We start from the raw sequence: 14,401 nt of genomic DNA on the forward strand, positions 1-14,401 counted from the left end.
TCACCCGGGGAAGCTCCCAAGGTCAACCAATGGGAAGCTGGGATCAGAGACGGGGAGGTGTGTGGCTTTTCTACATGATCAGAAATAAGCTAATTTCAGGGTGCAAGGTTAGGGAGTAGGACCAGGGTCCACTGAGGCCTTGAACTCTGAGAAAGAAAAGGCTCAGGTGGCTCCTTTGGTTTAGGGTACTGAGGTGGGAATCCCCGTAAAAAGACCGGCAGTACCCCGAGGAAGGGCCACTGCGCTCCTCCAAGCACCGTCCGGTTCCCTGGCCCAGAGGCTTTATCTCACTTTTTGCCTCTAAAGCGGCTAACTTACACCTAGAATTCTATTGGTTCCCTGAGCTCACTTCTGATTGGTTATTTCCTTCACTCCTGATTGGTTATTACTCTTACTTCTGATTGGTCCACTTCCCTAACTTCTGATTGGTCCATTTGTAGTACTTCATGTGCATGGAGCTCACTCCTGATTGGTCTATTTCTACAAAGCTTGTTCCTGGTTGGTCAACTTCTGTTATACTTTATTTGCATATGATGTTGCAAAGGGTAAAACTGGCAGCCTATAAAGGCCTGTGTAACCATACAAATGGGGTTAAGAGCCTGAGGTGTTAATTCTTCTGGGTTTGTTGGCGTAATAAACGTGTTCTCCAACTCTCCCAGTGCTGGTCTCTTGCTGGATGCAGGTTGCTGTTACAACTGAGCTGTAACACATTTTTCTGCAACAGTACAACAGTGGGAAAAGCTGCTTAGAAAGGCCTGGAAGCGGCGAGGGGTGAGGGAAAGCGTAGAATCTGGCCCCGTCTCAGCCGTTGATCTCCAGGTCCAACACAATCCCAAGTTCAAATTCAGCCTTTTAGCTCATGTTCTCTCTCTCTCATTTCGTTGCTACCACGAGGCAGGTCAGCAGCTCCCAGGCAGACAGGCTGCTCCAGATGCGAAGGAAAGATCTAGAAGGAATTCCTCTCCCCGTGCTCAGCCTGAGCTGCACCTCCCTCTCAAGTCCAACTCCCCATCCAGCTGAAAATCATCGTACAGTATTTTAAGATTCCACGGACTGTTCTTTCATTAAAAGCTTTTCCATACCGAGTTAAGTGCATGTATTATTTTGATTTTCATTTAAAAAAAATACCTAAAATAAACATTATCAAATAAACGATAAGCAAAACAATGGAATGGGAGGGGAGAGGAGGGGCTGTCAAAATGTTCAGCTGCCGATCACATGGTCCCCCAACCTTCCCAGCTCCCTGCAACGTGAGCCTGGAGGTGTGGGTGTCCCTTGGACAACCACCGCGAGGCTCGTGCCAGCTGCTTTTTTTCAAATCAGGAAATGCTGGAATATGCCTCCTCTATACAGAGGTGAATGTTCTAGACCAGCAGAAACCAGAATACCACATGCCAGCAGAAAAACAGAGGCGGGAAAGGGGACACAAAACCCCAGCAGTGGTGAGAAATTTTTTAAAATTTATACTTCACCTTTTTCCATTAAAGTTGGGAATTACAAAAAAGTATTTTTGCAGCATTCATTGTGAGCAGTGATACCTTTTCTGCTCTGCCTCCTTAGCAATTTCTGTCCGAATCTTAAATGCATATGTGCAGACTTACGGTTACCCGGGAGTCAAGGGGGTGGGAAGGGATAAATTGGGAGTTTAAAATTTGCACCTCTTGGGAAGCGATGGAAATGTTAGGTATCTTGATTGTGGTGGTGGTTTCATAGGTGTATATATCTATCAAAATTCGTCAAATTGTACATCTGAAATATGTGTAGAAATTATATAATAAAGTTGTTTGAAAATTTGCCCAGGAAAAATACTAAAATAAAAAATAAATGCATTATGTCCTTTGACCCAGTATAATACCTACCTATACCCCAAACATTCCCTTCCTTCTTCCTAACAGAACCTTGATATTTATAGCCATGTGGCACCTCCCTCAGCCTCAGGGATGATGCAAGGTTCCTCTAAGATGGTCACCTTCCCATTGGTGTTGGCAGACACTTGCTTTCCACGCCTCTCTTGCAGCAAGAGTTCTGGCCAGTGCAATGACAAGGGAAGCGTGTGAAGGGTGGGTTTCTGGGGAAGACAGCCTTCATCATTAAACGGAGAGCAGGTTTGAGGTCAGGGTCTTTTCGCCACTGTGCTCTACACACACCCTCTTCCTGCTGTGACATCAAAAGGAACCTTCTCACACCTGTGAGGTGACCAGCACAAGGACAAAAGCCAGCACACTGGCTTTTGCACACTGAGGATGGTGAAGGAAGGAATGAGTCTGGCCTTGAGTGTTGTGGTTGAGCTGCTGAACCAGCCTCACTGCCTCTGCAGACTCAGACATGAGAAAATTAAATGTCTCTGTTGGCTACGCCACTGTCAGTTGGGTTTTCAATGAATTGCACACCAACAAATTCCTCATGGGCTAGTCTTGGGAATTACATTCATTTTTCATTCACTCAACCAATATTTACTGAGAGCCTGGCTTTTTGCCAGGCTCTATTTAAGAAACTAGAATTCTACTACTAAGAATTTACCCAGATTTACCTGCAAAAGTAGGCCAAGATTTTTACATGTTCAAGGATATTAATGCCCAACAAGAGATAACTAGTTGGTTATTTTCATCGAGTTCTATTAAAAGAATGTGATGACATAAAAGATCTCCAAGACAGAATATGATCCATTTTGTATACATAAAAAAATACAATTTTTTAAAATTATCTTGGTCTCAAGAGCCAAAAGACATCCCCTCCCTATAGCAAAGCTACCTGGAGAGGACAAACCACCTATCTTGGAGCCAAGGGCTGGCCCCTCAAGGAAGATGGCCCAGGGTGGGAACATCCAAGAGACTACAAAAAAAAAAAAAAAAAAAAAACTAGCCCAGTTCCATCCCCAGCCCACATTCTCCAACAAAAGAAAGGTCAGCAGGTCTCAAAAGAGGCCTGACTATCCCACTCCTGGAGCCTGAACTAGACATCTGTGGCAAGTCACCCTGGGCTTCCACCCATCTCCTCTCTGGCCACACCCAACCAGCCCATTTTCGATGTTCTCAGGTCCCCTCTCCTTCCTAAAGAAGTCAGTCCCATAATCCCACAGCCATGGTCAGAACCCCATACTCTCTTTCCTCGTCTTAGCCCTCCAACAGCACAGACCAGGGGGTCAGCACCAGCCTTTATTAGGGAAAAGAAGCACCACATCCCCACTGCCCAAGCCCAGGGCTGTGTTTCCCATGCTCGGGGCAGCGGCAGGAACAGAAGCAGAGCAGAGAGGGCAGTGAAAGCCCCTGGGAGGGTCACAAGCCCCAGGACAGCATCCTCTCCTGGCTGGCTGGACAAGCTCCCTGGAGTCACCAAAGAAGCTCAGGACATATCAGGACAGCGAGGGCCCTGGGATCTCTGCAAGAAGAAGAAACATCAAGTCACGTTGTGCCCTCCTGGCTCCAGCTCCCCAACATGGTTTTTTTTCCCTTCCACCCTGGAGAAGTTTGCCATATATTTATTGATCTCGTGGCCTTAAATGGCTCCCTGCTTCTTAGATAATCCAGTCCAAACTGGCATGGAAGATTCTTATCATTCAGTTATGAACCTTCTATTTCCTGTTATAAAAACAGCCTGTCTGTTCCCTTACCCACTCTCACACCACCCCCATCCCAGCTCCCCAAGCAGGTCACACACCTTCCACTCTCTGTGCCTTTGCTACAGCCACCAGACCATCTGCCCAGCAGGTTCTCTCTGCTCTCCTCCCTTTGTCACATCCTGCCTAGTCTTTAGGGTCCAGGTCAAATCCTGCTTCTAGCAGAAGGATCTTCCCAAGAAGCTACACCTACTCCGAAAGCCCGGACTGTCTATACAAGGATTCTGATCTGTGACATCTGATCTTTCTTCTCTCCAGGGCACAGACTTTGCCTTGACCTTCCGGAGTCCCCACCCAGCACCTAAGTCAGGGCTTTGTACACAGCAGTTAAGTCCATTGTTACAGGTAACGATGGACTGTGCTCACCTAATTCAGAATCAGACTGGATGGTCCAGTTGGGGTTCAGGGCCAGTTGGGGTGGCAGGACTGGCGGGACACAGAAGCGGCCACAGCCTGACTTGCAGCACTTCTCCCCAGCTTGGCAGTTCTCATCCACCCTGCAGCTGACAATACACAGGCCCACCAAGATGTTTGGACAGTCGCCACCCCGCCCTGCAGGGTAAACAGGCACAGGTATAGAGACAGAACGGTCAGCTCCAATGACTCCAAGTTCCCATCTGGAACTTAGACAGGGAGGCTCCAGATGAATCCACCCTTGACTTTAGATCTCAACCAAAGATCTGGCTGGAAAACCTTGAAACTGGAAGATTTAAGCACCTGTAGGACCCCAAGAGGACATGTGGGCTAACGGTTTCCAAACTCCACAGGGAGTTCCCTAGAGATACCTAGGAGTTTGATACCTCTGTGAGTTTGGGGATGGGACTGGGTGGGGTGAAGAAGGAGCAAGTCTCCCAGAGCACCACCCTCTCCCCATATGCTTGGGTTTCCTGCTACCCCACACAGCTTTCCCCTAGTTCTTTTAATGCCAACACAGGGCCCCTTGGCCCTAGGAAGAGGTTTGCTTTGGATTAGGGGGCTGGGAGGGCAGGAAGAGTGAGAACTCTGATTCCTCCCAGGAAGAGAAGGCCACAGATGGCTCCCTCCCATACCAACTCTGGGACCCAAGGAGCACTCAAGGATGCCCTCCCCAAACAGCTTGACATACCTCCCTCAATGTCACCACGGCAGGCGTGGCCACAGCCAGTGCTGCAGCATTTATGCCCCTGGGGACAGGACACGTCTCCATCACACAGCTCTTCACACGGAAGTGGGTCGGCAGGACATTCACCTTCAAACTCTGCCACAGAATCAGAGCACTGGGGCCCAGAGGTGCTCAAGCCCAGTGCCTCCAGTTATTTCTATTGGGACTCCAAGTACAAAATACATTTCCCATTGCTTCCCATGTGTATTTAATATACACTTAGGTTTAAAATGTACATATTTATGTACATATGTATATGCAGTGCTGATACTTTATATTCTATTTTTTCTTTTTTTAATGCTGGCCATAATTTTATTTATTTTACTAAATAGATTGCCAGACTCACAGTTTAAAAAGTACCTTTGAGATCCAATCCATTGCAGCAAACATACCAGTTGCCACCCCCACATTCATCCTCCCTCCTTGCTTACTGTAGTGGACATCAACACTGGTGGCTGCTGTAATTCACGCCCTGGAGTAGCCCCTGCCCATACTGTCTCTGGGCTTGACTGTGTGACTTGTCTTGACCAACAGGATATCAGCAAGTGTGATGCAAGCAGAGGCTTGATCAACACTTGCTTACCAGGGCTTGTCCTCTTAGAACACTCCCTCTTGGAAACCAGCCGCCATGCTGGAAAGCAGCTTGGGCTGGGCTGCGGAATGATGAGACGCCCCCTGGAGAGAGAACCTGGAGGAGGAGAGGCCATCCTGGACATCCCAGCTACAGTGGAGCTCGCCACTGAGCTCCCAGCAGCAGGAGGGACCTCAGCTGTGCCACTGGGTATAATAACTGCCTGGCTAAGCCTAGCCAACCCACACACTGTGAGAAAGAATGAACTGTTGTTCTGTCAAGCCACTAAGTTTTGGAATGGTTCGTTATGTGGCAAAAAGATAACTGAAACACTTGTTAACAGAACCTCAGGCTTGTTCTGAGAGGCAATGAGCTCAGCTTGCTAAAGTGACTTGTGTCCCTCATATTCCTTATAACTAGGGGTGACCACAAACTAGGACATAAATTGGGGAAACTTAAGCATTGTTGAGTCAGGGAATACACCTGCCAAACTGCCCCCTTGCTTCTTTCTTCTTCCAATCCCAAGACAGACATATCAGAGGGAATCAGAGCAGCCTTCTTTCAAGCAGGAGGCAACTAGTATGAGGACAAAGTCAAGAACTGCAAAGCAGAAAGAAAAATAGCCTCACTGCGGAGCCACCACACCAGCCCCGGTGCCTCCATCAGGACTTCTTCTTATGTGAGAAAGAAGAACCCCTGTTCAGTTCACTTTCTGTTGCAGGTAGCTGAACACATTCTTGATGTGCCCCTTGTGGCCACCACGAAGATAACGAAACTCAGAGAAGAAAAAGGGTTGGCCCAGAACTGCTGAGTGAGTCAGCAGCGAAGCCGGACAAAATTTAACCTCTCGGTTTGCAATGAAGCACTGTTTCTACTACACCATCCTTAAAACACGTGGGCGACAGGCCAGGTCCGAGGGAGCAGGCACATCCAAGAAGTCATAACCAAACCAACCCAGTCACCGTGACTCATTCCTCAGTGTTTATGTCAAATTTTTTAAATGGAAGGGGTAATGACAGGCAATTAAAGGCTTTGTAGAAAACCAAAGAGGGACTGGCCCAGTGCCTCTGAGAAGGAACATCCAATTGTACACAGCTGGCTCCGGGCAGTCTGCCGTGATGGAAAAAACAAGTATTGGACTCCAAGGAGAACACACACAGCTAAACAATCAAGGTACAAAAACCTGGGGGGAGGGTATAGCTCGAGTGATAGAGCACATGCTTAGCATGCACGAGGTCCTGGGTTCAAGCCCCAGTACCTCCACTAAAAATAATTGCCTAATTACCTCCTCCCCCAAAATAAAAAAAAATTAAAATATAATAATAAGTAAATAAAATATTTTTTTAAAAAAAAGGTACAATAACCTGGCATCCTAGGACTTCCCTGAACAGCCCCTACTACAAATATTTTATGCCCTCATCTAAACTATGTGTCTTGATTTTGTTTTTTTAATTCAGAAAATATGGTCCCTGTAACCACCAGATGTACCACCCGGCACCTCCCCACCTGCTTGACAAACACTCAAATCCATCTAACAAAGAACAAAGCCTTTTATTCCACCGTTGAGAAAGCTGGGCATTAAAAACAAAAACTCTCCGGTAGGGGGAAAATAACCAGCCACATAAACCTCTCATGAAGTTATACCTTGCACCCTAAAAGTGGAGGCCTAGAGTACCACACTTCCCAAATTCCACCATTTTGCTGGGTCTGACTCTGACATAAGCAATGCCAGGAGCACTCTGCTACCTTTGCCCCCAGGACCAGGCATAGAGACCAAAGGCCGAGCTTCCTTGAGGTCCCCAGGGTTCTGTCAAGTATCAGAAGCAATGATGGGACCCTTGGAGGAGAGGCTGATGCCCTGAGGGTCACAGCACATCTCCTCTGACCAGTGCCCAGGAGGGCCACACAGTCTGACACCCTGTCTGATGCTTGAACCCCTGCCAAACCATCCCCAATCCTCAGCCTGAACATCTGGAATTGATGTCGCCTCACTACCTCCAAGCCAGACTATGCCATCCTTACCCTTAAGCTAAACAGCCTTATGTGTAAGGAAGTCCTTCTTTATACTCAACTGAAATCTGCTTCTATCCATTGGTCCTTTTCCTATCCCCAGAGCCCTTGTAAATATGTGGCCCGAGTCATCCCTTTAGGCAGGATCCTCTGCCTTTCACTGTCTTGGCTTTGCCAGGCTAGGTAAGCTCAGTTCCTCATATCACATGGCTTCCAGTCATCTCAGTTATCTCAGCAGGAATCAGGATGAGAAATAGGAATAAGGGCCAGAACGGAGATGGTCATCCTTAGCCTCCAGACATGCGCCCATCCCAAGACCCCGAGCTACCACGAAAAAAGTGGAATAAAAAACCCGAAGCCTAGGAAATACTCACATAGAGTCTTCACTGTTTCCCCAGCTCAACTCTCCACTATATCTGAGGGGAAGACACCAGCTGCTGGCAGAAGAGTGAAATTTCAAACCTCTTACACCACGAAGGGCCCTCTGAGCCCTGAAGCGGGCCCTCATCAGACACCAAGTCTGCGGCACCCTGAGCTTGGACATCCCAGCCTCCAGAACTGGGAGAAATGAGTTTCTGCGGTTTAGAAGCCAACCAAGCCTAGTATTCTATATCGCAGCCCAAGTGGACAGATACTGCATTATCACTCTACAAGATAAACATCCTTATTTCCATTTTAGGGATGACAAAAATGAGGTTCAGAGAAAGGAAAGGGCCTGCCCAAGGCCACATAGCAAGCCAGCAGAGGAGCCGGGATTCAGTCCCCAACTCGGACCAGAACTGCCTCAGGGGAGCAGGTCCCAGTGTCTGCTCTGTGCCCTTGAGAAACCTGACCAAACAGACCAGCACAGGTGATGGCAAACCTCTGGCAAATCAGAGCTTCAGGAAAGCGGAAATTGCTCATAGCCCGGGAAGGAGAGCTTCCTCTGCAGAAGGTGGAGCGGCCAGTCCCATGGGGTAAGTGGCCCAGCCTTCCTCTAGGACTGGAACTGCAGAAAAGTGGTTAACTCATAGCACAGCAGCCAATATCACTTCCCACCAGACTAGGGACCCTACTCAGCCAGTGGGCTCTGGGAGACATGCAGGGAGATCACTTTTCCAGCCTGCCTAGCTCCAAGGAAAGGGGAAGCCCCATCTGGGCTGGCCAGGGCCCAGAGCAGCTCACAAAGGTGCCGTGCCTGGCTGCCAGCCTCACCCTCAGCCCCTGCAATTCAGCCACTGCCTTCAAACACTGGGAAGATTGTACCAGGCCCTACAAGCTGACAGTGAGTGACCCGCGTGAGACAGATTCCCAGGCTCTGGTTCCAAAGTGGGGCCTCAAGAGTCCTGGCACCGACTACAATCCTCTATTCTCTTCTATGGGCAGGCTGCCCAAGGGAGCTGCATAGGCCAGGCACAGACAGCCTCACTGGGTACAGGGAAGGGGCCGGCTACCTGGGCAGGTTTGGCTGGAAGGAGAAGGTTATCATGTGCTGTGGAGTTTCAGGATCTCAGAGAGGAAGTGACCAGGGGAGGAAGAAACAATCTTGGTCCTCGATAAAAAAGGGGGCTGGTTAGAAACTGTACTCCTGACGAAGCCCACCCTAGGAGGCCAGGGGAGAGGAGCAAATGTACTCTCAGGGCCGAACACTGTACCTACTTAGAGTCATTACAGCAGCCTCCAAGGTTTATTCTTTCTACTTTGCAGACAAAGTAACTGAGGCTCAGAGAAGCGGAAGAAACTTGACCAGGGACCCACAGGCCAGTAACTGGTGAGCCTCAGGCCTGAACCCAGGTCTCTGACAATCAAACCTAGGGCTCTCCCCCTGTAACATGTAGCCACGTGCACTCAGATGAGAGAATGGTTCCACTTCCTTTAGGAAATGGAATGGAAGAAATAATGTAAGTCCCCATTTAATTATTTACAAAACAGACTCACAGACGTAGAAAATAAACTTACAGTTACCAGGGGCAAAGGGGGTGGAAAGGGATAAATTGGAGGTTTGAGATTTGCAGATACTAACTACTGTATATAAAATAGATAAACAACAAGTTTCTACTGTACAGGGAACTATATTTAATATTTTATAGTAACCTATAATGAAAAAGAATATGAAAAGGAATATAGACATGTGTATGACTGAAACATTATGCTGTACACCAGAAAATGACACATTGTAAACTGACTATATTTCAGTTAAAAATAAACAAACAAAAAAAAAGAAAAACAGATCCCATTTAAGATAACAAAGAAAAAACTAAAATAACCCAGGTATTAACTTATCAAGAAATAATTTAATAGTATAAAACACCCTGAAATACACCAAATACCCTTGAACAATGGGAAGATATAAAGGTTCCACACGTTAAAAATGTCAGTTCTCCCTAACTTAATTTATACATGCTCCAATAAAAGTAGCCTCAGTATTGGAGGGGTAGGCACACAACATGATACTAAAATATATTTGGAAACACAAACAAGCAAAAGTAGCCATGAAAATTCTGAAACAAAAGAAAAATGAGAATACCTTTGGGGGCCTCTCACAGGGACGAGGGAGGAGGCAAGGAATCAAGCACAAAGTTCCGCCATTTCTACCTCCGAATCCTCAACTGTGCCACGTTTTCTCCCTCCCTATCACCACCTCCCTAGTCTAACTGGACTCCTGCCTCGCCTGGACTCATTCTCTGCCTCGCCTGGACTCATTCTCTTCCTCCCTATCTCTACTCTAACCATACTGGCTTTCTTGCTGTTTCCCAAACGTGGCAAAACTTCTCATCTTCAGCCTTTTGCATTTGCTTCCCCCTTTTCCTGGAATGTTCACCACACCTTTTGCCTGGCTGACCTCAACCCCAGGTTGCAGGGTAAATGTCACTACCTCAGACAGGCCTTCCGTGACCACCCAAATCTAAAGCGAGTCCCCCGTTATCCTATCTCTCAGCATCCTTTAATTCTTGCTTGTGTCCCTATCATATTTGAAATTACATATTTATCTGCATGCTTATTGGTTAAACCTCTTTCTCTCCCACTAGACTGGAGCTCCATGAAGATCAGGATGGGATCCACTTTGTTCACTGCAATATACCCAGAGTCCATCGCTGAATTTGGCAGAGTCAACATTCAGTAAGTATTTGTTGAAGAAAGTATATATAAATGGAGAATTTGGTCATGGGGACCTTGTAAGAGGGAGAAGAAATCTCTTTCAAATACCTCTCTACCAGAACCAGAATAAAATAGGACACATTTCCAACAGAAGATGGCTGTCCTATGTGTGGACCGAGGGAACACAGTCTCAGAAGCAGATGAGTAGGAAGAATCTATTTTGCTATCTCTTTGCAGACCCTCGAGCTAAGATCAGAATAGAGAACACTGAAACAGATGATGGGAACTGGGAATTATCCAACAGCTCTCAAATTGCCAGCCTAGACCATAGATCACAAATCATTACAGCTTGGGTACCCCTTTTATACCTTTTTTTTTTAAGAAAAGTTTTCAGAATATGGCAGTCACTTAATTATTGTTTTTCGAAGTAAAGTAAGACCAACAGTAAGATGGTGTGTGCATCAGTGAGAAAGAAACAAGCAGGGCAAACAGAGCGTGGGGCATGGGGGGAGGTTCTTACCCAGCTTCTGTTTAGGGATTGGGATGATGCAGCTCCTGCTGCAGCCAAATGTACAGCATTTCTTTACACCTGGACACATCTCATCAGTGACGCACCTTTTAACACAGGATTGTTTCTGAGCAACCCTGGGACAGTCTCCTTTCCTCCCTGCAGCAAAAAGGGAAACAGCCACAAAAAAAAGAGGTAAGGGTGCCTGGTGACACTCATAGGCCTGGCAAAGGGGAAAAATCGGAGGAAGGAAGCCCTAGGCTCCATTTAAGACTCTGGATCCTGGTTCTAAAGCCAAGAGACAACAACCACCACAATGGTAACAGCTCACACTTACAGCAATTCACGGGTGTTTCCCTTATACCGGGAACCTTTTGTTTGGTCCTCACAACAAACCTATGAGGTATAAACAATGATCCTCATTTTAAAAGCATAACACTTAAAAAGAGCCACTTGAGGATGATTTCAGGCTCAAAAAGGTCTATCTGGCTCTAAGATCTACTCTTCTCATCACTCCCTGAAATGGGCTTCCCTTTACAACTTTGCCCTCCAGCCTTTCACAGTAACCCTGAGTTCAGAAGTAAAAGACACAGATAATCAATGGTGAGTCCTTTCCTGCTAGAAGGCAAAGAACTGAGGACACAACACAGAGTGATTAAGGGAGCAGAGACCCCCAAAGGGGAAAGAAGAGGTGCTCTAGGTGAGCTATTTCAGGAGCCAACCCAGGAGACGGGAAGCTCACTGTGTGTAGCTAATCTAGAGGCCAGATCAGAAGGCACACTTGGATTTTGCCCACTCAAGCCAACGTACCCTCAGGGATGCCTCCTTGGCAGAGCCGACCACAGCCTGTGCTACAGCACTTCTGCCCGGCCGGACAGGATTCATCCCCCTGGCACAGCTCTTTGCACGGGTTCTTATCTGGAGGGCATTCTCCTTCTTTCACTGCAAGAGATATCATGAAAGGTTAGGGTAACTGGCAAGGCTTCAAGAGATGGGGAATGGAAGTCAAATGCACTTTGACTCCAACATTCCTATCTATAATATCTCTGCAACCACTTTCCCCTCCTCCCACACAACTCCTAACAGGCACCCAGCACCATTAAAGGACCAACCATTCTGCAGATACAGGCAGAAAGGATGGGGTGATCCTGTTCTCACCCACAGTGAGAGCCCTAGGGAAAAACCAGAACCTCTAGTAAGCCAGAGTGGAAGTCCTGTCTCCTTATCCAGAGAAGATAAAGAAAGCCAGGAAGACCTATCCTGACTGCCCCGAGAATCTATGCATCCAGTTCTGTCCTACAGAGAACATCTCCCTACACGAAGACTCTCACTCTGGGAGGAGGCAAGGAATGACTTCTGCTCAAGTCATTTTCTGTCACTGTTAGCCAGGGGTCCCAAATGATAGCTCACCATGCTCTCCTGCTGCCACCCAGAATGCCAGGGACCCAAGAGCAAGAAGTGCCTTCAGGAGGAAGAGGCAGCTCAGCATGATGATGATGCTGAGAGTTGAGACGAGAATTCAGTTCAGGTCAGACATGTACATCTTGCCCAGAGTATCAAGCAAGGGAATGGAAAGGCTAAGCCTCAATCCAGCCTCAAAGTCTTCCCTTTCGCAATAGTCCCAAGGGTGGCTTCTTCTGACAAGAAGAAAAGTGATTGGTTGCTGGTGTGTGGGAAAATTCCTGGCACTACCAAGAGACACATGTGGTGGAAATGATCAGACTCTGTAAAATACACAACACCCCTGGACAAGGATAAGGAATCTAGTGGGAGGCTGGGAAATGGGGGGATAGGCATCAGATAAAGGATCAAAGAGAGCCCTAAAGGGATTTGTAAGGACACAGGTACAGCTAAAACGACAGAGGGAAGGACTAGAGACATGACTAAAGAAAACAGCCAAAGATAATAAAACGCACTGTGGCCCCTGTCCATCCTAGCAACCTAGAAGAGAGAGGATGGAACAGACTACTTAAAAACTATCCAAAAACTACAGAAAGGCAGTATTTGAGTTTGCTCAGAACTAATACGAATGTACCAAAAACCTACACCTTGGTTCCTCTAGCCCACACAGGTCATTCTTGGACTGTATGAAGGCTAGTTGACAAAACCCAAAAGAATAGTGGCTATGACTCAAGTAGTAATGTAGACCATATGTACTCCCTTTCTTTATCGCTTCCTCCTACATTTCTTTTAATTTTTCTTTATCTGTCCTGCATATGACTTCGGTCAGCCATGATACCAAATAGTGTCCACTGGCATTGCTTTGCCTAATGAGGTTAGAGGGCAGGGGACATTCAAGACTCAAGGTAAAAACCTCCTTAACAGGGCCAAAGAGTTTGGTCCCAGGAAGTTGTCTTATTGTTTTAAGGCTGATATTGGAGCACAGAGATAATTAACATTTCTTGATGACCTAATATGTGCTTTATGTACATTATTTATTTTATTCTGCATAATAATTTTGCAGAAGTAAGAAAACTGGTTCAGAAGGGAAAGTGCCTAGGTCTTTAAGCTAGTAAGTAGTGGCTGTTGGAATTTAATAATAGTAAATGAGGCATAGCACTGTTTGGAGGTTTACTCGTGCCGCAGTTCTAAGTACTTTACATGAATTAACTCACTTAATCCTCACTGCACCCTATGAGTTAGGTACTATTATCCCCATTCCATTGATAGGGAAACTGAGGCACAGAAGGAAAAGTGGATCACACAGCTAATGAGTGGTAGAACAAAGATAGGCAGCCCAATCCGATAGTCAATGGTCTTAATCACCATATCACATTGGATTTGAACTCAACTTTCTAACTGCAAAATTCATGCACTTTCTACTACTCCCAATTGTGACCTGATAAGAGTAGCTTTCTCTACCATCAATAAGTCGGATCCAATTCTATTCACGGACATCTTACCTCTAACGCAGAGCTAAAGGGGTTCTGGGGAACTCCACAGCTGTTAAACCCCTGCATTCTCAGCCCATCCCAGAATCACCCGTCTGGGGAATGAAACTCAGCTCCCTGAGGATTGAGGGGGTACATGGTCCAAGTTTCAACCTTCATTCTAATGCCTTCAGACGCCAAGAGGCAACTGCTGGGGTCAAGGCCTGGAGAGACCGGTGGGTGAGTGTTTGGGATGGCATGGGCCAGACCTCCTCTTGTTGGGTTTCCGGGTCCCCGCGTTAGGCCCATCCAATTCCGGGGGCTGAGTGCCAGGCATATTAAAATCTCGTTTTCAAAGACTAATGCAGGCGCCACGGTACGAAACGCTGCCCTCCATTCCCCAACCCCAGCCGGTGGAAACCTGCTCTCCGCCTCCTGCCCCGCGCTTCTCCACGGGCAGCCGGGCCAGAGAACAATCCTTGACTGAACACCCAACAGTCCACACCCGAGGCGCGGCCGCTCCCGGGAGACAGCCCGGCCACCTAGACACTCAAGGTTTTTAAGCGTCTGGGACAAGGCGAGGCGCGGCGGTTGGGTTCCCCAGGTA

General features: G+C 47.2%; 1 protein-coding gene across 6 annotated transcripts; it reads right to left on the bottom strand.

Annotated features, from left to right (window-relative positions):
* Nucleotides 1-3,142: 3,142 nt before the first annotated feature.
* Nucleotides 3,143-14,330, bottom strand: WFDC3 (WAP four-disulfide core domain 3). 6 transcript variants are annotated; one of them, XR_004312953.1, is made up of 8 exons: nt 14,216-14,330; nt 12,335-12,423; nt 11,735-11,866; nt 10,937-11,083; nt 5,189-5,445; nt 4,722-4,853; nt 3,983-4,119; nt 3,143-3,378 (listed from the first exon to the last, which is right to left on the bottom strand). XR_004312953.1 is itself a non-coding variant. In XM_032461258.1 (8 exons), the coding sequence occupies exons 2-7, from the start codon at nt 12,411-12,413 to the stop codon at nt 4,019-4,021; spliced, it is 897 nt and encodes a 298-aa protein (XP_032317149.1). In that variant the 5' UTR covers nt 12,414-12,423; nt 14,216-14,330; the 3' UTR covers nt 3,143-3,378; nt 3,983-4,018. The 6 variants fall into 6 exon arrangements, 5 of the variants coding, with proteins under 5 accessions (XP_032317149.1, XP_032317151.1, XP_032317152.1 ...); XM_032461258.1 differs by having other exon boundaries at nt 3,983-4,168; XM_032461260.1 differs by lacking the exon at nt 5,189-5,445 and having other exon boundaries at nt 3,983-4,168.
* Between the last annotated feature and the right edge of the window lie 71 nt (nt 14,331-14,401).

Source organism: Camelus ferus, chromosome 19, assembly GCF_009834535.1.
Source record: "Camelus ferus isolate YT-003-E chromosome 19, BCGSAC_Cfer_1.0, whole genome shotgun sequence".
Taxonomy (NCBI): domain Eukaryota; kingdom Metazoa; phylum Chordata; class Mammalia; order Artiodactyla; family Camelidae; genus Camelus; species Camelus ferus.

What these genes read in the sequence shown, in the direction of transcription:
- WFDC3 (XM_032461258.1), bottom strand. Translation starts at nt 12,413, where the DNA reads ATGCTGAGCTGCCTCTTCCTCCTGAAGGCACTTCTTGCTCTTGGGTCC. An exon ending in CCAAGGAGGCATCCCTGAGG is followed by an intron (nt 11,084 to 11,734) that starts GTACGTTGGCTT and finishes TTTTTGCTGCAG; the next exon opens with GGAGGAAAGGAGACTGTCCC. An exon ending in CCGTGGTGACATTGAGGGAG is followed by an intron (nt 4,169 to 4,721) that starts GTATGTCAAGCT and finishes TTTACCCTGCAG; the next exon opens with GGCGGGGTGGCGACTGTCCA.